This window comes from Camellia sinensis, chromosome 6 (assembly GCF_055761805.1).
Source record: "Camellia sinensis isolate YWXY chromosome 6, ASM5576180v1, whole genome shotgun sequence".
NCBI lineage: Eukaryota > Viridiplantae > Streptophyta > Magnoliopsida > Ericales > Theaceae > Camellia > Camellia sinensis.
Genome location: NC_138966.1, coordinates 179,566,312 through 179,592,104, shown reverse-complemented (window position 1 = coordinate 179,592,104; position 25,793 = coordinate 179,566,312). Strand labels below are relative to the sequence as shown.

General features: G+C 34.7%; 2 protein-coding genes and 1 non-coding gene across 3 annotated transcripts; all 3 read right to left on the bottom strand.

Moving 5' to 3' along the window:
- Window positions 1–12,125: 12,125 nt before the first annotated feature.
- Window positions 12,126–13,799, bottom strand: LOC145788892 (probably inactive leucine-rich repeat receptor-like protein kinase At5g48380). Its single transcript, XM_082876750.1, has 2 exons — window positions 13,426–13,799; window positions 12,126–12,999 (listed from the first exon to the last, which is right to left on the bottom strand). Exons 1-2 carry the CDS (start codon window positions 13,797–13,799, stop codon window positions 12,231–12,233), a joined length of 1,143 nt encoding a protein of 380 aa, XP_082732876.1. The 3' UTR covers window positions 12,126–12,230.
- A 73-nt stretch (window positions 13,800–13,872) lies between these two features.
- Window positions 13,873–19,972, bottom strand: LOC114311350 (uncharacterized). Its single transcript, XR_014333587.1, has 5 exons — window positions 19,834–19,972; window positions 19,492–19,564; window positions 18,959–19,088; window positions 16,716–16,795; window positions 13,873–14,244 (listed from the first exon to the last, which is right to left on the bottom strand). It is a non-coding gene; the product is annotated as an uncharacterized LOC114311350 (transcript).
- A 728-nt stretch (window positions 19,973–20,700) lies between these two features.
- On the bottom strand, window positions 20,701–23,254 carry LOC114311349 (plant/protein (DUF668)). The gene has a single exon (XM_028257491.2). The coding sequence runs from the start codon at window positions 22,782–22,784 to the stop codon at window positions 20,937–20,939; it is 1,848 nt and encodes a 615-aa protein (XP_028113292.2). The 5' UTR covers window positions 22,785–23,254; the 3' UTR covers window positions 20,701–20,936.
- Between the last annotated feature and the right edge of the window lie 2,539 nt (window positions 23,255–25,793).

Sequence of the window (25,793 nt, the reverse complement as noted above, 5' to 3'; positions counted from 1 at the left end):
GACACCAAACAACAGACATAAAATGACGGTTTTTATGTTCTGCGACACCATTTTGTTTAGGGGTCTGAGGACAAGCAAGTTGTCGAAGAATATCGATTTGATTAAGATGGGAACGAAATGCATTCGAAATATATTCTCCACCATTATCAGAACGGATAGTCCTGACAACTGCATGAAACTGAATTTTAACCATCTGTAAAAATTGGACAAAAATGGGAAAGACGTCAGACTTACGACGAATTAGATAAACCCAAGTGCACCTAGTGTAATCATCAATAAAAGTCACATAATATCTATGACCAGAAAAAGCAGTGGCAGGGGAAGGGCCCCAGACATTAGAATGTATAATATCAAAAACATTAGGAGCATGAGTCATATGAAGGATATAGCCAGTACGGGTATGCTTAGATAACTCAAACCACACAATGAAATTTAGAATCTTTGCAAGCTTTATTAAATGAAGGAAAAAGTTGACATAAATACTGAAAATTAACATGACTCATACGAGCGTGCCATAATTCTAAAGTTTGAATATTAAAAACACAAGACATGGAATCAAGCAAAATAGAGGCCCGAAAACTAACTAAGGAAGAAGATGAAGGCTCGTCCAATGGATCCCCAAAGTAGTACAGCCCATCATGCTCATAGCCCTTGCCAAAAATCCTCTTCAAACTCAGGTCTTATAAAAGGCAAGATTAGGATAAGAAGATGACAGCACAATTAAATTGTTTGGCAAAACGACTAACAAATAAGAAATTATATACAAAATTTGGAACATGTAAAACAAATGATAAAGTAATGGTAGGAGATAAAGACACTACACTCTTATGACAAATAGAGGATAACGAACCATCAGCAAAACACACAGATTAGGCAATAGTAGTAGGAACTGGCAAAGAAAGAAAAGAAAACACAACCGTCATATGATCATTAGCCCCAGAATCCAGAACCCATAAGGGACTAGCAGACAGAACATGGAAAGCAGTAGAAGTACATGTTGTAAGTGTGACAGCAATAGTAGATGATAGGCTAGGAGAACTGGTAGTAAGAGATCGAAGCTGAGTTTGAAACTGACCAATCTAGGTCTGTAACTCTTATAAATTAGGGAGATGAGGAGACCCAGGAGCAGGAGTTGCAAAATCCACTAAAGCCGCAGTGCGAGGGGTGCTAACATCACAAGGGCGAGAGGAACGTTGCATCAACTCAAGATAAAGTTTAAAGTAACGAGCCTTAACATGACTAGAAACGCCACAATGATGACAAGTAACTAGACCAGTAGAACCCCGAGAACTAAACTTTGCGGCAAGAGCCATCTGATTAGATGAAACTGGAAACAAAAGAGAAGGATTCAGCTAAACCAGACGCCTATAATGCTAATCACTATCAATGACGGCAAAGGCCTCATAGAGAGAGAGAGAGAGAGAGAGAGAGAGAGAGAGAGAGAGAGTATAGGTGATGTGTTTAAAATCTGAGTTCGAAATGATTCAAACTCAGAGTTTAAAGCCATCAGAAACTGGTAAATATGCTAGCAACAAGGCATTTGGACACAAGAAAGGCAGCATCTGCTGGTAACTTAGTCAAGGGCTCATATTGAGCCAATTCTTTCCAACGGGCCTGAAGGTATCCAAAGAATTCTGACACAGAAAGACCCAAGGCAGACTAGGAAGCACAAGCAATATCCTGATAGAGCTCAAAGATGCGAGCATCGCTATGAGCAAGAGCATACATCTGTGACAATGCATGCCATAGATCGGAAACTATGTCACAATAAAGCAGCATGTGATAAATACAATCTTCCATGGAGTTGAACATTCATCCCAAAATAGTATAGTTATCAATATCCCATTATGTACGGGTAGAATCTGTTGCAGCAGGCTGTGTAGTCAGGGGTAGAGATAGAGAGAGGAGCCAGGGGGGTCACGTGCCTCCTCCTGGGTTTTGGGTTTCTTTTTTTGTGTTTTGTTTTTGTTTTTTTTTTTTATACCAAATATAAAGAAAATATTTTTTAATTATAAAAATATTATTTAGAGTGAAATGTCATTGACATTTTTAAAATTATGAGAACAATAATGGTTATTTTGATTGAAAATTAAAAAATTACGATAAGTCATATTATTATCTATGAATTTTTTTTAAAAAAAAAAATTAATGAAATGGTGATGTCTATTATTATTGGTATTCAAGCATAATTAATTTTACTATGAAGATATATAATTTATTGGATTATTAGTTACATTTGACATGTGAGGTTCACCTTTTATGTGATTCTTTATTATTGGTTGATGATATCATATGTCAATGATGACGTGATATTACCATTATATTAAATTTTTACTCAAATTTTGTATAAAAAAAAATTACTTTATCATTATATAATTTATTTTAAGACTTATATTCATAACCTTTTTTTTTTGTATTGTCCATTATACATTAATTATAAATAACATTATGTTTTTGATCTTTCTCAAAGTCAATCGAAAAAATTTATGTAAAATATTTTTGTAAAAAATTTCACTATTATAATTAATAAGTGTCCCCTCTGATTTAATTTCTTTACTCCGCCACTGTGGGTAGTGGAAGATAAAAGTCAATGAACTTTTCCCTTGGCCTCTATTTAGGTGGGTATATCTGCAAAGGATGAATCGGTCATGGTGGAAAAAAAGGGGCTAAGAAACACACAAAGATAGCAACTCAGTCTAAGAAAAAATAAGAAGCTGAAAAAAAAACTCAACAACTTATCTAAATAAATACTATCGAATAAACTCGATAGCCCAAAAAAATAAAAGGCAACTAGTGGTGAGTGGTAGAGAGAGAGATGGTTAGGGAGGCTTTGATACCAAAAAAATGAAAAGAATTATTTGGCTTACCAATCAATGAGGTAGAGATCATGTATATATAATATATTCATGATACATTTTAGGAAACAATATACACAAGATAAGATTCTTATAAGAAAACAATATACAAAAGGTAAGATTCCTATAATTAAAATAATTACTATTCTAATTTTCATATTCAAACATAATATTTTGGTTTCTATATTCAACCAAAGCTTTAGAGACACAGACTTATAACAACAAACGTTGTTTGGAACACATGTACAGAAAACGTGTTGTTTGCTATGCTATGCAAAATTGTTTGAAACCAATAAAAAATTCATCCAATGTGACCGATGCGCTTGTGAAATTACAGTTTACAATAATATGTATTTTGATTTAAAATGAAAAAAAAAAAAGAAAAAAAAAGTTGTATCTTTGTGTACGAAACTTATGTATTGTATATCATCACTTTTGTTTCTTTTTGTCAAGACTCAAGACCCATTGACATTAGTAGATCTTTCAGCTTTCAATGCATGGAAATCTGAGTCTAAAATTTGCTTAGACCAAGAAGACTTGAGCGGGTCAAGCAGGAGAATTTTTTTTTGGGGGGGAGGGGGGTTCCAGGACCAAGAATAAGCTCTGGGTCTCTCTGTCGATACTTTCGAGATGCTTACAAGTTCTACTTGGGTTGAGCTGGAGAATGATGCTGAGCAAGGGGGGGTTCCAGGACCAGGAATAAGCTCTGGGTCTCTCTGTCGATACTTCCGAGATGCTTACAAGTTCTACTTGGGTTGAGCTGGAGAATGATGCTGAGCAAAAACAATGGGCTTGCTCTTTGACTCGCCAAATTCACTTTTATTAGCTAAAGTAGTGAATTCACCATATTATTATTATTATTTATTATTTTATTTTATTTTTTGAATTGTAGGAGATAATAAAACATGTGTCAATTTTTAAATGATGTAGAATAGTGATCTCAACAAAATTGAAATGATCAAATACACATTGATTTTCAAAATACATACTTTGTTGTATTTATTAAGGAAAATATGTGATTCCCACAAGTAAATTAAACAATGGGAATAAAAGCTAATGTGGAAAATTAAATCAACAGCAACACAAAAAATTTTACGTGATTCCCTCGAGGGTACGTCCACGGGATATTCACTATCAACCAAAAAGTTTCCAAACGATTACAAACGAGACACGAATAGTCTCACAAAACCACCCTTAGGTAAATTTCAAATAATCACAAATAAATAAGGGAAAAGATCTCACCAAATAAATGAACTAAAATCTTCGAAATAAAATTATAAAAGATCCAAAATAAGTAAACCAAATCAGCAGAATCCAAAACAGCCAACCGAAGATCCACTAACACAATGCTACCAATGAAATATTCCAAGCAACACATGAAACAAAGCACAGCCACTGAATTGATGTTATAGCAGCCGCACCACTTCGGAAAAAAAAAGGTTGAACAAATTTGTTGCAGCCATACATCCCTTTTTTCTTGGAAAAATAATACCAATCATATATTGTGAATCTAGAATTTTTTTTATCAAAACTTAGTTGCAATCAAATTGGATTGGATTTCTAAAAATTAGATATAATATATTAAAACATATTATACCTAAATCAAGCTAAACTCTTTTGATAAACCAATTGAGTCTCACACTCCAATAAAGAAATATGTCCCAACAGTATTTTGATTCTCAACATATGCACTTTGTTACATTTCGATTTCTAATATTTTAAATTAATTCAGTTATTTATTTATTTTTTTGTGAAGTTCTGAAAATACCTCAGCTCCCCTAATTAATTTAGGACCCATTTGGCAATTTAATTTTTTAGTTAAAATAATTTTAAAAAAAAACATAAACAAATCAAAAAGAATCAAAAAAGTCAAGACAATACTAAAAAAACGTTAAACATCCTAGTAATTCACAATTTTTTTATACAACTACAAAAGTAACACATTAATGTTTTACCTAATAAAGAATAATAATAAATAAAACCCACTGAAAGGTCAATTTCTAAATGCAGCCTTTGATAGCAGTGTTATTAGGACCATTTAAATTCATATTGTGTAATTTGGGAACCAAATTAACAAAAGGAAAAAAAAAAAATTCAAAACTACAATGCTGATATGAGTTTTACTGATTCCTTCACACGTGATCAAGTTGTGCTCCTAATAATAATGATAATATTGCATTAAAAATTAAGTAAATCAAAATAATATTTCCCATTAAATTTGGCTTGTTTAGCATATTTCGTCTACCATATTATTTCAACATCTCCTTCACTAGCACTGGCAATAGTAATTTCTGTTTCTTGCCACATCTCAGACTCGTCCACAATGCCATGTTTCTCCCCAATGGCCCTCATTGTTTGGTACACTTCCAGCATTGTTGGCCTCTGCTCTGGCACTGACTGAACGCATTTGCATGCAATATTGATGAATTCAAAGATCTCACCATCGAATCCCAACCCGATCAGAGAGTCATCAACTACATCTTGCGGACTAAAAGAGGTACTTACAAGATTGATGATCCATTCTGTTCGGCAATCTTCACTGTATTTAAATAAATTAAATTTTGTTGTGTACTAAACAACAATCAGAATAAAAAGAAATAAAGGAAATGAGAGAATTTGTTTGATTACAAAAATCAAACTCGAAATAAAAATAAATAAATAAAAACAGATTTTATTTTGTTACAAAAACAAAATTAAAAAATCTGGTTTAATAAATAATAATAACACTCAAAATAAATTAAATAACTTACTTGATTTAATTTTTTCGAATTATAATCTGATCAAGTCCAGTGTTTGACACGGTGTCCTTAAGACAGATTCGTCCTCTCCACGGTGCTTTCAGAATTTGGACGTCTATCTCTCATGATAAAATGATCTACTACAAACAATAGCAGCACTACAAATTGTTTGCCTTACGAACACACTAAGTGTTTACACTCTTTCTTTCAGAAAATAAATGCAACAAAATGCAGAGATTTATAGCAAATGATGGAGTACAAAAATTGAGTTAAAATCCAAATGGGAGGCTAGTCTATTTATAGATGTAAAGGTAGCTCTTGGTTTTGAATTGAACAGGTATGAAACCTGTTGGTTTTGAATTCAAACATATTTGAATCTGTTGGGTTCAAATTTAAACAGATACAAAAACGGGAAGAGCTCTGTTTGGGTGTGCAATAATACCAAACTGGTTTATTTCGGGAAGGGCCCTGTTTGGATGTACAGAAAAATCAAACCAGTTTAATTTTGAATTATGGATTTTATTTTACCAAAATTAAAATTAAATTCAAAAGTTTTTGACCCAAAAAATATTAGTATTGGGCCGAACAAGCCCAACCCAACCTCACACCACGCACCCGCGCCCAAGCCCAAGCCCCGCCCAGCCCGCCCGACCGGACGGGTGGCGCGCGCGTGTGTGGTGATTTTTGGGTCCAATGAGTCTAGCTCATTTTGCCCATAACCTTTCCCTCTAAAACACTTGGGTACCCCTTGGGGCACACCCCAAGTATCAAACCCAAGCCTTATAAAACCATTCAAAACTTCCCACCAAATCAATGTGAGACAAGCCAATTTGCAACCTTAAGGAATTTCCACCAAAACTCCATTTCCATGGAACACACTTTGGCTTCAATTTTTCATTCACTCGATAATGGTTTTGAGCAACCAAATATACTACGTGAATCACAGCGCCGCATAGAACGCGTTACCACATTGACCCATGAAAATCGACGCACGGGACCCACCTAAAAAATAGACCAAACTTAGGAAAAAATTCTGGTTTTACCCAGAATTTTATAACCATTTCCAACAATCCCCCACATGAATGGAATTTGATGACAACGGAAATGCAACAATATGCAGACTTTAACGAAAGAGTATAAGTCGAAAATATCTTGCATCAGGATAGGTAGTTTTCGGCCTTGAACCTTCCCTAGTGATAACCTATCGGACTTACTGGCTAACCAATGGACGCGATGCCTTGAATTGTTCAGCCGTTTGTGTAAGCCAAGACAATAGATTTCACACAAAATATCTTCTAACACATCGTGGTTCTCACTGTTGTGTTCATTTTGGCTTTGAACGCTCCTGGTTTTCATGAATGTTTCTAGAGAATTTAGCCTTTTCATTCTCATAGAACCGGCCCCAGTTCAACACTCATATAGGTGATTCTTATTGTAAGTATCTCCTTATACTCGTCTTGATTTTATACCTCAATCAAGATATAAGTAATCATTAAAAGCAAAGCTTATCCTTATACCCCTGCATATAACATATGTTGCAAATATCACTCTCACCATAGGAATGGGTAGGGAATTTTAATCCCTTAATGATTTCTGGCGAGCCATACATAACTTAGTTGTCCCTTTGAATTTAGTTCTTGGGATCTCCAGTCATATAAGTAGGGTTACCATTATGACGACTCTTATGTAATAGGCTTTAATCCCATCCCCTTCGATGAACTATACACTAGCTCTTTTGTCAAACCTTTTGTTAACGGATCCGCAATATTCTCTTTAGATTTTATATAATCTATAGAGATTATTCCATTTGACAACAACTACTTAACGGTATTATGTCGACGACGAATATGTCATGACTTACCGTTATACATATGATTCTGAGCCCTGCCTATTGCAGATTGACTATCACAATGAATGCAAATACCTGGCACAGGTTTTGGCCACATTGGAATGTCTTCTAAGAAGTGACGAAGCCATTCGGCTTCTTCCCCTGCTTTGTCTAAAGCAATGAACTCATATTCCATTGTGGATCGTGCGATGCATGTTTGTTTCGTGGATTTCCAAGAAACAGCAGCGCCTCCTAGAGTAAAGACATATCCACTTGTGGATTTTGAATCTTTAGTATCTGATATCCAATTTGCATCACAATAACCTTCAAGTACTGGTGGATATCGAATAAAGTTCAAACCATGATCACAGGTGAATCTTAGATATCTAAGAACCCGAATGATCGCTTTCCAATGGTCTTCTCCGGGGTTACTAGTGTACCTACTCAATTTACTGATAGCATAAGCTATATCAGGACGAGTATAATTCATTAGGTACATTAGGCTTCCAATGATTTGGGAGTATTTTAACTGAGACACTGCGTCACCTTTATTTTTTGATAAATAAAGACTGATGTCTATAGGTGTTCTAGCTAAATTCAAATCATCCTTGATAAATTTACCAAGAATTTTCTCAATATAATGTGATTGAGATAATGCATATTCGTCAGATGTTTTAGTAATTTTCATTCCTAATATAACATCTGCGACCCCCATATCTTTCATATCAAATCTTTTGTTAAGAATTTGCTTAGTTGATTTGATCATGTTTTGACTGCTTCCAATGATAAGCATGTCATCCACATAAAGACAAACTATGACATATCCTTGGTCAGTATTTTTAACATAGACGCATTTGTCACATTCGTTTATCTTAAACCTATTAGTAAGCATTGCATGATCAAATTTTTCATGCCATTGCTTAGGTGCTTGTTTTAATCCATAAAGAGACTTTACAAGTCGACAAACTTTCTTTTCTTGCCCCGACACTACAAACCCTTCGGGTTGCTCCATATAGATCTCTTCATTTATATCACCGTTCAAGAAAGCTGTCTTAACATCCATTTGATGTATTTCTAAATTAAACAATGCCGCTATAGAAATAAGCATGCGAATGGATGTTATTCTTGTCACAGGGGAATATGTGTCAAAATAGTCCAGACCTTCCTTTTGCCTGTAACCTTTTACTACAAGTCTTGCTTTATACTTGTCTATTGAACCATCTGCATTCATTTTTCTCTTGAATATCCATTTATATCCAAGAGGTTTAGAACCTGGTGGAAGATCCACCAATTCCCAAGTATAATTTTGCATAATGAATTCAATTTCATTATTAACAGCCTCTTTCCACAAAGGTGCTTCAGGACCCGTCATTGCTGCCTTAAAGCTTTAAGGTTCATTTTCTAACAGGTATTTCAGAAAATCTGGACCAAAGGATTTTGATGTTCTCGCTCTCTTACTTCGTCTTGGTTCATCATCAGTTAAATCCTGTTGGTCGAGACCATTACTAGTCTCTTGTGTTTGATTGTCATTAGTCTCTTGACTTTGTGTACAATCATAAGTTCTTTTCTGTGAACTTAATTCATGTCCTTTCTTGTAAGGAAAGACATGTTCAAAAAACACAGCATTCCTTGACTCTATAATAGTGTTCACATTTATATCAGGTATTTCTGATTTATAAGTCAGAAACCGATATGCACTACTATTTTCAGCATAACTAATAAACACACAGTCTATTATTTTTGGTCCAATCTTAGTCTTTTTAAGAACAGGAACTTCAACTTTTGCCAAACACCCCCACACTTTTAAGTATTTGTAGGAAGGTGGTCGACATTTCCACAATTCATAAGGAATGTTTTTGGTCTTCTTGTGGGATATTTTATTAAGAACATAATTAGCAGACAATATTGCTTCCTCCCACAAGTTTTGTGGTAAGCTTGAACTTAGTAACATGGCATTCATCATTTCTTTTAGGATTCTATTCTTCCTTTCAGCAATTCCATTTTGCTGTAGAGAATAAGGTGTTGTAGTTTGGTGAATAATGTCATGTTGTGCACAAAATTCATTTAATGGTGCATCATATTCACCACCCCTATCACTTCTAATATAAATCAGTGAATTTCAAAACAAATTCAAGAAAAAACCAAAATAATTATGACTACTCAAGTCAGAATTAATGTTTTGACAAAATCATATCCTCATAAAAAAATTTTGCCTAAGAATCAAACAATTCAAAAACTCATTTGATTGTATACATTCTTGCAACTCAATAACAAATAAATGTCACTGTCATAAAAATATTTGTGACAGAAGAAAATTAAATTATCTCAACTAATGCAAGAGATACACCCCCATATTAATAAAATGGTTCATGGTTTAACAAATTCTACTACGCAAGTAAAATAATTATTAATAACATCTCATGTCACATAATTCAAAATAAACTAAAAATTAACATAAAAGATTTCTTAAATTTACTTTCCAATTAAATGGAACGATATAACTACATACATCTTCATGTTTAAATTTCTCTGGTATTTAAATACCCATTCAAAATTGATTGGAAAAAACTCAAATTAATCAACATATCAATTTAACATTCCAAATCACATGAAATTTTTGTTAAGAAATAACTTGAGTTGACATCATACATGCATATCAAACGCATCAACTAAAAATAATAAATTAACAAAATAAATTAATCATGCATGATCCCAAAATTTGCATCATGAAATAAAAAGATTCTCAACTCATAAATAAAATTCAATGTGTTTTGAATTTTAAACTCCAAAATGACGAAATATACCTTCATTTAATAAGTTTGATTTATGCATAAATAAACTAATTAAATATGCATGCAAAAGTCCTTGTGAATATATATATATATATATATATTATTCCGACTCATATGCAGAAACTATTCACAACTAGAGATCCACACACAGAAATTTAAAAATGATTCAAAAAACTAATAAAGAAACTAAACTTGCCACAAAAGTTTCTTTGTAATAAAAATGAAATTTGTTTGTAAATTAATATTTTACTCCAGAAACAAATTCTCCCATGCACTACGATAAAGTTAAAAGAACTATGATAAATTAACAAAATTAATTTTCTAGTTACTAAAACCAGAAAATAAATTATAACATAAAATAATTTTATTTTTCTCGTTACTAAAACTAGAAAATACTGTAATTTTATTTTCCATGTTAGACAAAACTATTTGATTACAAAAATCAGAAAAAACACAAAATAATTTTCTAGTTACCAAAACCAGAAAATAAATTAAAACACAAAATAATTTTATTTTCTTTGTTACTAAAACTAGAAAATAATATAATTTTATTTTCCTTGTTACTAAAACTAGAAAAACAAAATACTAAAATAATTTTCTGTAGCAACAAATAATATTTTGCAATTGTTAATGACACCAGTATATTACTACTAGTTGTCAAAGAAAAGAGATAGTATATTACTACTATCTGTCAAATAGCATAAATCACTATTTATTTTTCCAACCAGAATATTACTTTGAAAACACTGAAAATTAAATACAATGAAGATACCAAAAAGAGTCTGTCTTAAGATTGTTGGGCAATCTTCACTGTATTTAAATAAATTAAATTCTGTTGTGTACTAAACAACAATCAAAATAAAAAGAAATAAAGGAAATGAGAGAATTTGTTTGATTACAAAAATCAAACTCGAAATAAAAATAAATAAATAAAAATAGATTTTATTTTGTTACAAAAACAAAATTAAAAAATCTGATTTAATAAATAATAATAACACTGAAAATAAATTAAATAACTTACTTGATTTAATTTCTTCGAATTATAATCTGATCAAGTCCAGTGTTTGACACTGTGTCCTTAAGACAGATTCGTCCTCTCCACGGTGCTTTCAGAATTTGGACGTCTATCTCCCAAGATGAAATGATCTACTACAAACAATAGCAGCACTACAAATTGTTTCTCTTACGAACATACTAAGTGTTTACACTTTTTCTTTTAGAAAATAAATGCAGCAAAATGCAGAGATTTATAGCAGAGGATGGAGTACAAAAATTGAGTTAAAATTCAAATGGGAGGCTAGTCTATTTATAGATGTAAAGGTGGCTCTTGGTTTTGAATTGAACAGGTATGAAACCTGTTGGTTTTGAATTCAAACAGATTTGAATCTGTTGGGTTCAAATTTAAACAGATACAAAAACGGGAAGGGCTCTGTTTGGGTGTGCAATAATACCAAACTGATTTATTTCGGGAAGGACCCTGTTTGGATGTACATAAAAAGCAAACCAGTTTAATTTTAAATTATGGATTTTATTTTACCAAAATTAAAATCAAAAGTTTTTGACCCAAAAAAGGTTGGTATTGGGCCGAACAAGCCCAACCCAACCTCACACCACGCACCCGCGCCCAGGCCCAGCCCGGCCCGCCCGACCGGACGGGTGACGCGCGCGTGTGTGGTAATTTTTTGGTCCAATGAGTCTAACCCATTTTGCCCATAATCTCTCCCTCTAAAACACTTGGGTACCCCTTGGAGCACACCCCAAGTATCAAACCCAAGCCTTATAAATCCATTCAAAACTTCCCACCAAATCAATGTGGGACAAACCAATTTGCAACCTTAAGGAATTTCCACCAAAACTCCATTTCCATGGAGCACACTTTGGCTTCAATTTTTCATTCACTCGGTAATGATTTTGAGCAACCAAATATACCACGTGAATCAAAACGCGGCATAGAACGCGTTACCACTTTGACCCGTGAAAATCGACGCACGAGGCCCACCTAAAAGATAGACCAAACTTAGAAAAAAATTCTGATTTTACCCAAAATTTTATAACCATTTCCAACACATTCAACCAAATTGCTATCAGAATTTGCAGAAGCTTCAGCAATGGTTGCCATACGATGTTCCTTCCTTGTAAGCAGCTCAAGAAGCACAATTCCAAAGCTATATACATCTTTCTTATCAAAACCCAGCTCCAACAATTCCTCATTCGTGAAAGGACTCCCACCCAAAGCAACATCATTCGAGTTCATGAACTTTGCCTCCCCAAAATTACAGATCTTGGGCTCAAAATTCTTATCTAGTAATACACATTTTGAGCTTATGTTTTGATTGAATACCCGGAATTTTCTATCGTGATGGTGAAGCCATGCCAATCCTCTTACTAACCCAACAGCAATTTTAACCCTCACAGGCCATTTCATGGTCATGAGCTCGCATTCCGTAGGGTGTAGCCAATCATAGAGGTTACCATTTGGCATATATTTGTAAACCAACAGTTTTTCCTTTCCTTCATAACAGAAACCAAACAGAGGTACTAAATTAATGTGTCTCAATCTACCTAGAGTCATTACCTCGAACACAAAGTGTCCTTCAGAGAATTGTGAGTCGAAGAACCTCTTGATGGCAAGGAACGAACCATTTGAGAAAACTGCCTTGTACATTGTCCCTGTCTTTCCCAACCTGAGGATGTTGTCTTCTCTAAAATTTTCAGTAGCATTCACGAGTTCTATGACGCTTATTCTAGTAACCAACTTCTCTAATTTAGAAATCTGTAAACCAAATTATAGTATCAACTACAAGGGAAAACAAAAAGTAATTGGCTGAATAGTCTAAAAATGAGTCCAGAGAGAAAGAACACAGACTCTAATTTGGATCTGCAAACAATAAAAATATATTAATCCAAATGTTTGAAATTGAGTCTAGAAGAAGATGCCATCACCCTGTTTATAAACAATATGTTGTAGACAAACATTGTTTGTTACCCATAATAGGAGGTTATATATTATACCTATTCAGATTATAATTAAGAACATAAGATACAGCGGCTTTGGTATGTTGTAATTGCATTTGCCTTTCTTACACCACTTGAAATTGAGAAAGAGCAAAAATTCTAATTAGAGGGATAACTGACAACAAACAAGGAACAACTGAACATGGAGGGGGAAATGATGCAAAATGTATGAAGAGAGAGAGAGAGAGATGTTCAACCTTGGGATGATTCCGAAAAGATTGTTCCCTGAAAGATCTAAACCGGTCAAGGCGGTGCAGCTTGAGAACCCTCGAGGAAATTGACCCTTGAGTCCCAAGCCTGAGAGTCGGATATTTAACACCTTGTTCTCATCATTCTTCCAGCACTCTATTCCCTTAAATTTACAGATGAAGCCCTTACTCGTGTCGCTGAAATTCCATGAAGAGCCTAAGTAATTGAAAGGGTCTTCCAAGGAATCCTTTATTGATTTCAAGCCGTAAATATTACTCTCTTCAATCTCAATTTCATTGGATAATACTATGCGAAAGTTGTTCATAAGTGACAACCAAACAACGGTTTTGAGGACAGTAAGGACTGCTGCATTGAAAGCCATTTGTATGAAAACCGACACACTACTTACACAGAGAAAGCAATTTAGAATCTCTTCGTAACTAAAAAAGAAGGGCAAAAAAAAACAACTGTGGGTTGGAACTTGGAATTAAAAGCTTCTTCAGAGACAAGAGCCGTGCAAAATTGAAATTGTAATCTACAATAACAGGTATTTCGATTTAAAATGAAAAAATAAATAAATAAATTCACGAAAGTCACATCTTTTCATATAAGCCTTCACTTCTGTTTCTTTTCTCGTGTTGCAATGCATGGAAATCAAACTGGGAGGAGGTTTGTTGGGAATTAGGGTTTTCTTTGCCAGGTCGCGTCCACTCGGGAAGGTAGGAAGAACATCGCTGTCTCGTGGCCTCAATAATCAAACGAAGAGCTGACGCATTACAAGATTGAGAGGGTTGAAAAACCTCACCACAATCCTTTATCATTTACACCTTGACAGAATTTTAATGATCCATGAGACACTACATACATATTGCGTTTCATTTTATAAGATGTTTTGTGTGTATACTATTTATGGAAAAAGTTAAATATTCATAATTCATAACATATTCATCCCATCACATTTGTCCTTCAAATTTTTTATTTTTTATTTTTAATAATATAGACGTTGTCTATTTTTTTTATAAACAAATATGATAAAATGAAAATATAATGATTATCCAATTGATTTTTATTTTTATTTTTTATGAATAATATATATTAATGGTCTTATAAAACACATGCTTCAAATACTGTATTAGATCCCACAAACCCATCAAATTCTCCCAAGTTCATATTTGAACTTCAAGAAAAATTCAACCCATTTTTTATTAATTTTATTCATCATTTGCATGACACACTTATGTGTATTTAATTAATAAAATTTTAAAAAATTATCTTTTCCTAACATTTTTAAGTCCAGTTTTTCTTAAAAAAATTTGTATACTTTTTTTCTTTCAAATCCTTCTAGTTTAAAAGAATTTAAAAAGTAAATTTTTTAATAAAAAATTAATAAATAAAATAAAATTCCTTTTTTTTTCCATTTAGTAGACTTTTTTCAAATTTATTTATTTATCTATTTATTTAGGACCTTTTAGTCTAGTAAGACATACAAGTGAAAAAAAAATTTGGAATTTTTTTTAAAAAAAAGTTTACCCCAAAAAAAGAAAAAAAAAAATCAACAAAATCATTACTAGAAAAATAATTGGCAAACAAGTCTTAATCACGATAAGTGTGCTCTATGATCATGTTTGATAACCAAATTAAAATGAGGTTGTGAATATTCACTTTAAATTCTTTTTATACCCATTATATGTATTTATAACTTTTTAATTAAAAAAAATATATATGATAACATAAAAATACAGAAAAATATTTGTGCACTTATTTTAGAAGACACATTAGAAGGATGAATTAGTACTTGCTTAGAGGACGAGACATTAGAAGAATCAGTTACTGTCTTCCAAAAATTTTGTATTGGTAATATGCTTTGACGAATAACATAAATTATATGAATACATGACCCTAAAAATAAGAAAATAGTAGATAAGTTATAAAATGTTATTAGACGGGCACACCAACACGTAATATTCGAGACCTACTAAATAATTCCTGCAATAGAAGGAAATTAGGAGAGAAAAATATGTAGGCCATAGTTGTCCTACTCCATTGTTTGTTTGGCCATTTTTTTAGTTTATGATAACTTCTGAATTTCTTATCCTCCTTACGGGAAATTACTTCCTTATTGGGCTTGATAGGAAAGTTTCTCTTAACAAGGCATTTTACTTATTATAAAACAATTATACAATAATTTACACACATAATAATATTGTCAAATACAAAAATATATTTTTTTTAAAAAGTATCTAATAAAAAGTATTGGATGCATATCTCATACTCCTGTCCAAGTGTAAGGTGTATCTCACACGAGTAGTTGATTCATTTTAAGCAATCCATATAACATAGCTTAATTTTTTGAATTTTGTCAATTTAGTTTTCAAAGTATAAAATGTGAGTTTAAAATGGCTCCTAGTGCTTTTTTTCTTCTTCCCATTAAGTAAGATGTTAGTATGTTAGTAAGTTAAATTATCGCAACCATACATTCAACACTTCTTCATAAACTCAAACCCCGAATTTCTTTATAAAAATCTAGAGGCACAACCATTTGAGCTATACTGAAGTTTGTCTATGGTGCTCCAACCATCCAAATTGATTAACAGGAATAAGAATATTTGAAATTTGACATGAAATCTCAACAAAATTAAAATGACCAAAGATACAAACGTCTCAAAAGTGTACACTTCTTTGCAAAGTCCCCAATCTTTTAATTTTATTATATTTGATATGTATTGTTCTGAAAATACTCGGCTCCAATTAATCAATTTAGACGGCGTGAACATTGGAAACCATTTAAACTTGCATTTTGTAGTTTGGAGATCAAGTTGACAAGCATAAAAAATTGGAGATTAAAGTGCAACAAAGTGTATACTTTAGAGACATCGGTGTAATTAGTCTTAGGATAAACTACCAATAGGTCCTAATAGTTGGACTTAATTCTTATTAAGTCCTATTGAAAATTAGTCCTAGTAAAATCGTCGTTAAAAATAATTGTGACAATTTTTTACATATGTCGCAAAAATTGACAATTAGTGATTTTTTTTTATCACAATTTAACTATCGCAAAAAGTTAAAACGATTTTTTTAAAAAGTTGCTAAAGCTTATAATTAGTAATATTTTTTGTGACAAGAAAATTAACAATTAGTGACATTTTTTTAATAGTCTTTGATGAAAAACGTCATTAATTATCATAGGACCTATTTGATAGTAAGTCCACTTATTAAGATTCACACGTAAGTACCCTCAGTTCTACTTATATATTGACAGATTATGCATATTCAGAGATTAAAGAATCATGAATCATACCTGGTCTCAGTAGTCAGGTTATACAATCATCTGATTCCACTCTCTTTACACATGTCAATATACAGGCATTGTCAATTGTCCTGCACAAACTCATTGGAGTGGTCAATAAAGAGAAGTATGAATAGCATAGCCAAGTCATAAAATCTTAATTGGACAACCATAGCAGGGACTAAAAGAACAAAATACTAAAGATTAGACAAACCCAAATTGGTTTCCAATGTAAATATCTGATCAACAATATAGTATGATAATTCACAGACTACATATCCATAATGAAAGCCTTGGAATTTCACAAGTGTCTGCCAGTAATTTAGTCAGAAACAGAGGTTTTGACATCTGTCTCTACTCAATTCATGATTGCCTACATTATTTAATCAATTTCTTTTTATTATCAAACTCAAAACAAGTATTTATGCCACAATATAGCAGCTGCTTCATGATCACAGGACAAAAGATTTATACACCTTTGGAATACCAAGAACAAATACAACAGTTTGACTATTGGTTTGCTGTTAAGCTTCCAAGGGAGAGTCTACTTTCCTAGAGGACCAATTATGAAGCCAAGAAATCTATATCTAGCTATTTGGAAGGAATCCGATTTAGTATAAACAATTTAATTGCTGATAAAGTATATAAATGCTTGATAATGATACACTATCTAAGCTCACAAGTGACTGAATTATATCAACTGTTGAATCTAGTCAAAAATATTTTTCACATTTGAGGAAACTGTGAAAAGATTCATCAACAATTATTTTATGAGCATGATCAACAAAAAATTCCAACCACCTCAGAAATTTTGAGAAGTCCCCTAAACTTTATGGATTTGATAGTAATACGAGTTTGAAATGTAGTTCCCTATAGCATAATTCTCTGAGTTGATGCTAAATTTCATCAACATAATGGAAGCTGGGAAGAAACTCAGGAAAAAAAAAAGGTTTCATTTTCATGGCTCGCTATACTTCTTTTGTATGAGCTCATTGGCAATTTTCTTTCCTAGCACATAAGGTTTCTACAAATCCAGTCCACCTGAAAGCACAAGCAGAAATGTATTATTGTAACCTCTAACAGCCAAAAGTAACAACACATCTTTTGGTAAGCAATAATTTATAATTCAATTAACTCAGTTATCTAACTTGTACGGCGACATAGAATATAAATCAGAAGAATGAGGTAGAAGTTAAATGAATACTCAAAATTTTCAATGTTAGCAACAATTTAAAAGTTAGGTTTGCAATGTAGTACAGTCTTTTTTATATATAACAAGGAACCCCTGACCCCACCTTTGGTGAGCCACGGAGTAAAACCCCAGATATATGCAGCCACCCGCTAGTCTCACATATCAGGCAAAGTAGAGACTCAAAGCTAAGACCTCCTTGTTGTTTACCTAAGGACATACCATTTGAGCTAGCCCTCATGGGTCGCAATATTGTGCATGTTGCTTGATTTTAGTACATTTTTTATTCCCTTGCAACTTGCAATAGTACCAGTATTGGATGAAGGCCATATAAGTGGGACAGATAGTCAAGATAGATGCTAAGTAAAACTTTAACTGTACAGGGATTTTAAATTGAAACAGACATAAATATGGAAGACCGACCAATAGTTCCAATAAGACCAAAAGGGAATTTACGGTCCACAATCATGTATACTTGTGGGTGTTTGGGAAGTTACTATTTTAGTAGGCTATTTTAGTTTTTGACTATTTTGGTATGCTAAAATGTTGGCCTTGTTTGGTTTGCTTTTGAGAGTAATTTTGGAAAAAAAAATTCAAAATTTTTTTTGGATTAGTGATTTTGGAAAAAAATTCTAAAATCACTCTCTCTCCTACACACAAATCAATAACTTTTCTCTCTCCTCTCTCCTTCTCAATCACTTTTTCTCTCACACATTTCTACTCAACTACAATAAAATATCAAATCATCCCAAACTCCCATACTCCAAAACAATTTCCAAAGTATACAACCAAACAAACCAAAAAAATTTCTAAACTCTCTCCCCAAAATTTTTTTTGAAAATTTATCTCCCAAAACCAAACCAAACACACTCTGTGTTTGGGAAGATAATTAGATTTTTTTGTAGTTAAATGTGATGTTTGTGAGAGAAAAAGCAAAATGATTATGGGTTTGATGTGACATCTTGTCTTATTGGCTATTTTAACTTGTTTTGTCATTTTGTGGATTTTAGCTCAAAAAGCCAAAAAAAAGCCTTAGCCAACACACACTAGGTCTTAGAATTATTACCTGAGAGAAGTCAATGCAGGCTGTTTGGAAGAAGGAAAAGAGTGCTGATCTAACAAAAGGAGGTCTTCAGCACCACCCTGGGAATTCCCTCAATCCAGAAAAGTACCTACGTTAACCAATGAATAAAACCCTTCCCATGGATCGTATAATCCACAAGGAATACATATAAGTTGGCATCAACATCCAGCTTGGAGAAATAATTCAGTCATAAAACTACCAGTCATGATCTGTGAGTGCATGAGCAAATTCTAAAATTTAAATCAAAGTTAAAGACATAGATCACAAAACTACCAGTAACGCCAGTGAGTTCTTGAGTAAATTGCAAACTTCAAATAACAACTTCCACATTTTATACTACCAATGACCTAAATAGAAGGCTTTGTTTATCAACTAATACAATAATGCACAGATAACTTGATAATGAAAACAGATATTGTATACACATTATATATATGCAAATTATACAGAATGGAAAGATTGCTAATTTTCACAAGAGATGGAAAATGTACTTCAGAAGTCCAAATTTCACATACCTCGAAAAAAAGTAAAGAATTCAATCCACATGCAAATTCTGATTTTCGCAATATGTTGAACTATCATTTGTCTCTGTAGAAGTATTAGGAATTGAGAAAACTACCAACATCTTTAGCTATCATTATCACGAGAAAGTCCATTAAAAAATTACAATAACATATCTGGTAAGTCCTATATTAATCCTGCTCATGAGATTACAATCATTATGCTGGAGATCTTCAACAAGCAGAATAATTGTAATCAGGAGACAGGATCTCTCCATGAACCAAGATTTCCATTCAATCTGGATTTATTAGGCAACCAAAAATTCCACATTTAATAGAAATACAGGATGTAGATACCAAGCTCACGTTATGTTTCTTCTTCGCAGCACCACTTTGGAAATCTCTCGATCCACTGCAGTGCCTAAAAAGTCTACATAAAATGATCTCCCCATCAATTCTTCACATATCTTACAACTCGGAATTCATGGCACACCCAATGGCATATCTGAGAATTTTGTCCAATGGGGTCAGTTTAGTTTTATTTACCCACAAGTTGAATTACATCAGACCAAATGAAATTATTCATTAAAAAATGTTTAATTTCAACCCAATTCAATTTAGCTCATTTTAAAAAAATTAAAAATTAAATCCTAATTGTATTTTTTTTTTTTTTTTGTGTACTAGGATGACTAAGATTCTATTTTTACGTAAGTGTTCATTCAGATCAATGAGTTCACATGAAAAACCCACTCAAAACTAACAAATACATTACAAATAAAGTTAGTTTTCTTTTTTTCAATTTGATGGGGTCAGCTGAACTCATACTCATACTCAAACACCTAGTGCTACCCCTTGGCACATCTTATGACCCACAAGGATACAAGGCTATGTATATGTTGGCATCAACTTTCACTTTAAAGAAATACTCATTCATAAAACTACCAGTCATGAACAGAGTGAGTGAGTCAATTATACACATAAATTGAACTATTCAGGTTCAGTCCCCCTCACCCCTGCTTTTTCCCCTTGTTTTGCCGGATTAGGATTTTAGTTCTTCTAATCATTGGGAGCTGAAATAAGGCAAGAACCTGAAGCCTACAACTGTATCAGGGACAATCTAATTCTTGGTGTTCAAGCATCATACAATACATTTATGCACATAGAGTTTGGAAGAAATTTAACTTTACACTAACAATATATGACATTCTAAAAAACAGAAAGATATTTTGTTTTGCACTGAAAGAAGTGGAATTATATACTTTAGGAGTCAACTCTCCATACCTTGCAATAAAATACACAAATCAACACCATTTGATAACAATTGGAATCTCACTATGCAAAAGCTCTGATATTCACAAAATATTGAACTATGATCTGCTTGTCTTCATACAAGTACCAGGAGCTAAGAAAACTACTGAAATCTTCAGGTATACTCTACCAACGTAATCAATGAAAGAAGCTTAGTAATGCATTTGCCAATCCACGCAGTCATCAAAGTCGAAACTGCTTGCACAGTCCAACAATGCATTTTGCTGCTGCTCATACCGACATATATAATTTAGCCCAACTAGAAGTTCACAGACAGCTGTCTCAGTCTTTTCCCTATCAGCAAAATATATAGTCTGCAACAGAAGGACATTTGTCCGTGTAACAATCTGCTGTTGTTCAAAATTACGCTCACTTTGCCATCTGATCATGTTATGTGCTAATGGGGCAAGCCATTTGAGTATCCCATCAAGCCTCTCTTTCCAATCTTGGGCAAGAGGAGCATCATATATTGCCAAGTCTTTGACATAAGACTTTAGACTAGTCTTCAAAGTCATTTTTAAGCTTGTTGGTAACATCTGATATAGATCGTCCCTAGCTTCTTCCCCAACCAAATGTGGGTATCGAAGCAACTTTTCTATGACAATTATAACATTCGCATAATGCAAGGCAAGAGCAGAGCCTCCAATAGTGGAAGGAGGAGCATATAATGCTAACCTACTTTTGAGGCCAAAACGAGAGCCATTTATTGCACTACACTTAGCTTGCCATTGGTCTCCACTGAAAAGAACTCCACTTTGAGCCCGAGTAATCCACCCTGAATGATTTGGGAGTTCTCTTTTCATTGCACTAGCCACACTACAAGAAGCCGAAGTTTGACTACTTCGATCATCATGACCAACACCTTCACCATCATCATCATCATCCACTTTAGAAGCCGAACTGCTCAAACTAAGGCATTCCATGAAAAGCCTCCCCGGGCCAGTCCCACACGCAAAATTAAAGTCTTGTGGACGGAATGCCAGCACTTCAGCTCTATGCGATGCAAGCTGAGGACTAACATCTGCCCTTCTTTTCTCTACCACAGCTCTCTCAATTGGTCCTGAGTGAGAGTGATTATTAGCATTACTCTTGCGCAAAACAGGCCTTAATTGATCAGAACTCATCCGAAAATTGTGATGCATATCAATTTGACCAGATTTCTGCCCACATTCATCCTTTGAAGGAGCCAAACCGCCTTCAAAACCAAATTGCGCACCCGAAACAGAAACAGAATCACCCATTAACTCTCCCCTCAAAACAGCATCACCAAACACCATACAAATCCTCGCGTAAATCGTACAGGCGGTCCTCGCCAACAACTCCACAACCTTATCATAGGTTTGGTTCCAAAGCGAAACATCCTTGAGATGCCTCACATCCTGCTTCTGCCACATCAATTTCTGCTCGAAAGCCTTCCGGCTCTCCTCGTGCTGGTTCTGCTGAAACTTTTTGGTAGCAATCTCCAATTCATTCAAAACCTCCATTTCACTGTAGAGATTTGCAGTGGAATTCACATACCTCTCCATCTTCCTCACCATCCCATCCATATCCTTCACCAAAAACCCTAATTCCTTCACATCTATTGCTCCCCTCACTATATCCCCATACACATGCTCGAACCCTTGAAGCGCAGGAACCGAACACTTCTTCCCCAACCTCGACACGACTCCGGCGACCCTGTTCAGGTCTTCGAGCTTCTCCGAAAGGGCGAGCTCGAGGAGATAGGTCTCGTCAGAGGAAACTAGGGTTTTTACGCCCTCGGATTTCAAGATCTCGTTTTTAAGTCTAGAGATCTCGCGAGTGGTCAGGGATTTGTGGAGGTGAAGGGTTTTGGACATGACATTGGCGACTTCGAAAGAGAGGATTCCGATTGTTTGCTTGTGGGTTTGGTGGTTTTTTGTGGTTGTTTTCTTGGAAGATTGTTCGAGGAGAAGAGCGTGCTTGAGATTTGAACTTACTTGGTTACCCATTTTCAGAATCCAAGGCTGCGCCGCCACCATTGCTGTTGCAGCAAGCTCTCGAAATCTTGGACTTTGCTACAGATCTAAATCGAAGTTTTGTCCAAGTTTCAGCATAGATAAGGAGAGCTTGAAGGTTAGAACTTTAAGGGTGCAGTGTGTATGGAGGGATGGGATGGAAAGAACAACCCAAGTGGCGAATGAAGATTGTGGAGTGGTAATCGATTCTGTGGTGAGGAAAGTTGGAGTAGTGCTTGAATGCGCGTCGTATGGAGAGGTAAAAAGCGATTGAGGAAGATATGAGAGACAGAGACGTTGAGAATGGAGGGAAAGGGTGAGCAGTGGCCGAGACTATTCTCTCTCTACCATTTGTAGTCTTTTTTTGAAAAGAGAGAGAGAAACAGAAGCAGTTTGAAAAGAGGAGCAGATGACCAGAGGGAAGTGGGAATTGAATAAGTTTTTTCTTTTCTTTTGAATCCATTTTTGGTCAGCATCCTAACAAAACCATTTTTAAGGACTAATTGGTGGTAAAAATAAGGGGCAATTAGAGGTTGTTTGGCAAACATTAAAAGAAAATATATTTTTTAGAATAATTTTAATGGTAAATATTATAATAATATTGTTATTATTATAATTTGGTAATGTCATATGGCACTATTAGCACGTTAGAGCACCATTTTTCTTTTTCGGCTGTCAAAGTAGTAGCTCCAATGACAAATCATTAGAAATTGTGTGGGTAATTTTCTAACCACACTGCCCGCCTAGTAATCAGCTAGAGAGTACCGGCAGAATAGATGATTTTAGCAAACCTGTAACAGAAAGAAAAAGGCTCCGGCGGTGGCTCTTCCACCCGGGGCACTCCGACGATCAAGTCAGTATATCTCTCAAAGATAATCAAGTGCTAAACTCACTACTTAAAGCATAAAACTGCGTACCTTAGACCCATGGGGGGCCTCTCTTTTATAGTTTACTCAATCCAAGTCCCACTAGAAGCCTGACTTCTATGGACTCCAATTCAATACTGACTTTTATGGACTCCAATTCAATACTGACTTTGGACTCTTCAAGAGATAAAGATAAACTTCCTAAGAGTTTTATCATTATCTTGGCTAAGTCTTCTCTTTACTCTAGGACTCTTGTCCCTTATCCGCTTATCTCAGATTCCGATATCTTCGGAGATCACATCAGCCTCGCCAAGATAACCTCGGCATAACTACCACGACACGTGGCACCTCGGCTGACACGTCGGCGTCACCATGCCACGTGTTGGTACTCAGAAAATATATCCCCACAGCTGCCCCTAGGTTCTATTACCTCGGCATTCTAAGGTGATGGAACCTATATCGATATCTCTTTCTGTACACTGGCTTACAAACTCTTCAGCCGCGATCATTTATTTCAAGTCGACACGTTCTCTTCGGAGAATAAGAATTCTAGTGATCTTTTTCATATGTGTGAGCTGTCACGCATCATTTACTCAACCGTTTTATCTCACGCGTCTTTACCTTATTGGTCCGTGTTTGTGACGCGCTTATAAACCACGTTTTTTCTGCGCACGCCGCTTGACGTATGCGTTGCTCCAGGCGCATTGATTACCTTTTGCCGCCGTTTTTGGTTTTTGACAAAAACTCTTCCTTCTTCTTTCATTTCTTCGCTATTGTATTTGTTGTTTCTCTCTCTAAACTCGTTTTTTCGAATCCGCCATTCCTGAAGCTCCAAGCTCTGTATTTGTCTTCCTGGTGGAACTTTCGTCGTTCTGCCACATCTGTAACTACCGACTGACTTCGGCAGTCCTCACATCGGCTTCTTTTTTCCTGGTAAGCAACTGTTCCTTCTGATTTCAATTCTTGTCCATTTCTGGAATCTCCTATTATTACTGCCTTGCTCAAATATCTATTTTGTGAATCATACATCTGAATGTGTTTACTCCTTGATTTGGCCCTTGCCTATATCTTGAACACACGCACCGTTGCACCACCTCGCTGTATTTTTGCCACTGATCTTGGTCCTTTATTTCTCGTATTCTTCATGTTCTTGATAGCCCATCCCTATTTTTGTTTCTGAAACTTCGCCATTGTTTTCTATTTTTTGTGTCTTTGCCAGATCCCTACCTTCAATTTTTGCTTTCAATCTTTGCCTTCATAGATTTAGGTTTGGGATTTGTTTATAGAACCTATCAATTCTTTGGAAAAAATTGAAACAATCTTTACCAGCATATACCTAGGGTTTCGCCGAGGTCCCGACAACCCCTTAAGAGCATCTTCTTTCTGAAGCCTAGCCCTCTGATTTTAGGACGACGTTATGGGTATGTGGAGACATAGGGTAGACACCCCGACCAAACTTGAGTACTTTAAGCAAGAGTTCTCTATTCCTGTCGATGTCCATCTGAGGCTGGTTGGAGATAACGACTCCATCATGCCCACAGATGATTCAATGCCCTTTCCCATAGTAGCTTTTACTGAGTGCGGACTCCGGCTCCCACTTAACATTCTCTTTTGCGAAATTCTTCATTTTTACAAGTTGAACCCTATGCAACTTGTCGTAAACTCTTATCGAGTGATCAATGGCATCATAGTTTTAGCTAGGCAAGAAGAATGCTAGGATCACCCTTGCCGACATCCAGTACTGTTATACCATGTGCCCCCTTAACCTAAAGGAAAAAGGCTACGTCTATTACCTCAAGCCGAGGTCCACTGAATTCAAAATCGTAGTCGACCTTCCAGACTCCAACAAGGGGGCTGGAGATGATTATGTTATTACTTCGGGAAATTGGGAGTTTGGCGCAGACGAGGACACCCATCTCTACCCTCTTCCCCGATCAGTTAAAGAGGGCAAGGGTAAGAGCCCAGCGTTAATACTTAGTTGTTTCTGTTCAAGTCTTCAATATTTTATTTGTTTCTAATGTCTGTTTCTTTTTGCAGACGTTCGTAAGCCACCAAAAGACTTTCGCCAATCCTACGTTCCCAGCAAAGACTTAAAGAGGCTCCTAGATCTGCCAATTCAAAAGCGCAAGGCTCCACTGGTACTGAATTTTATTCCGACGTACAAGTC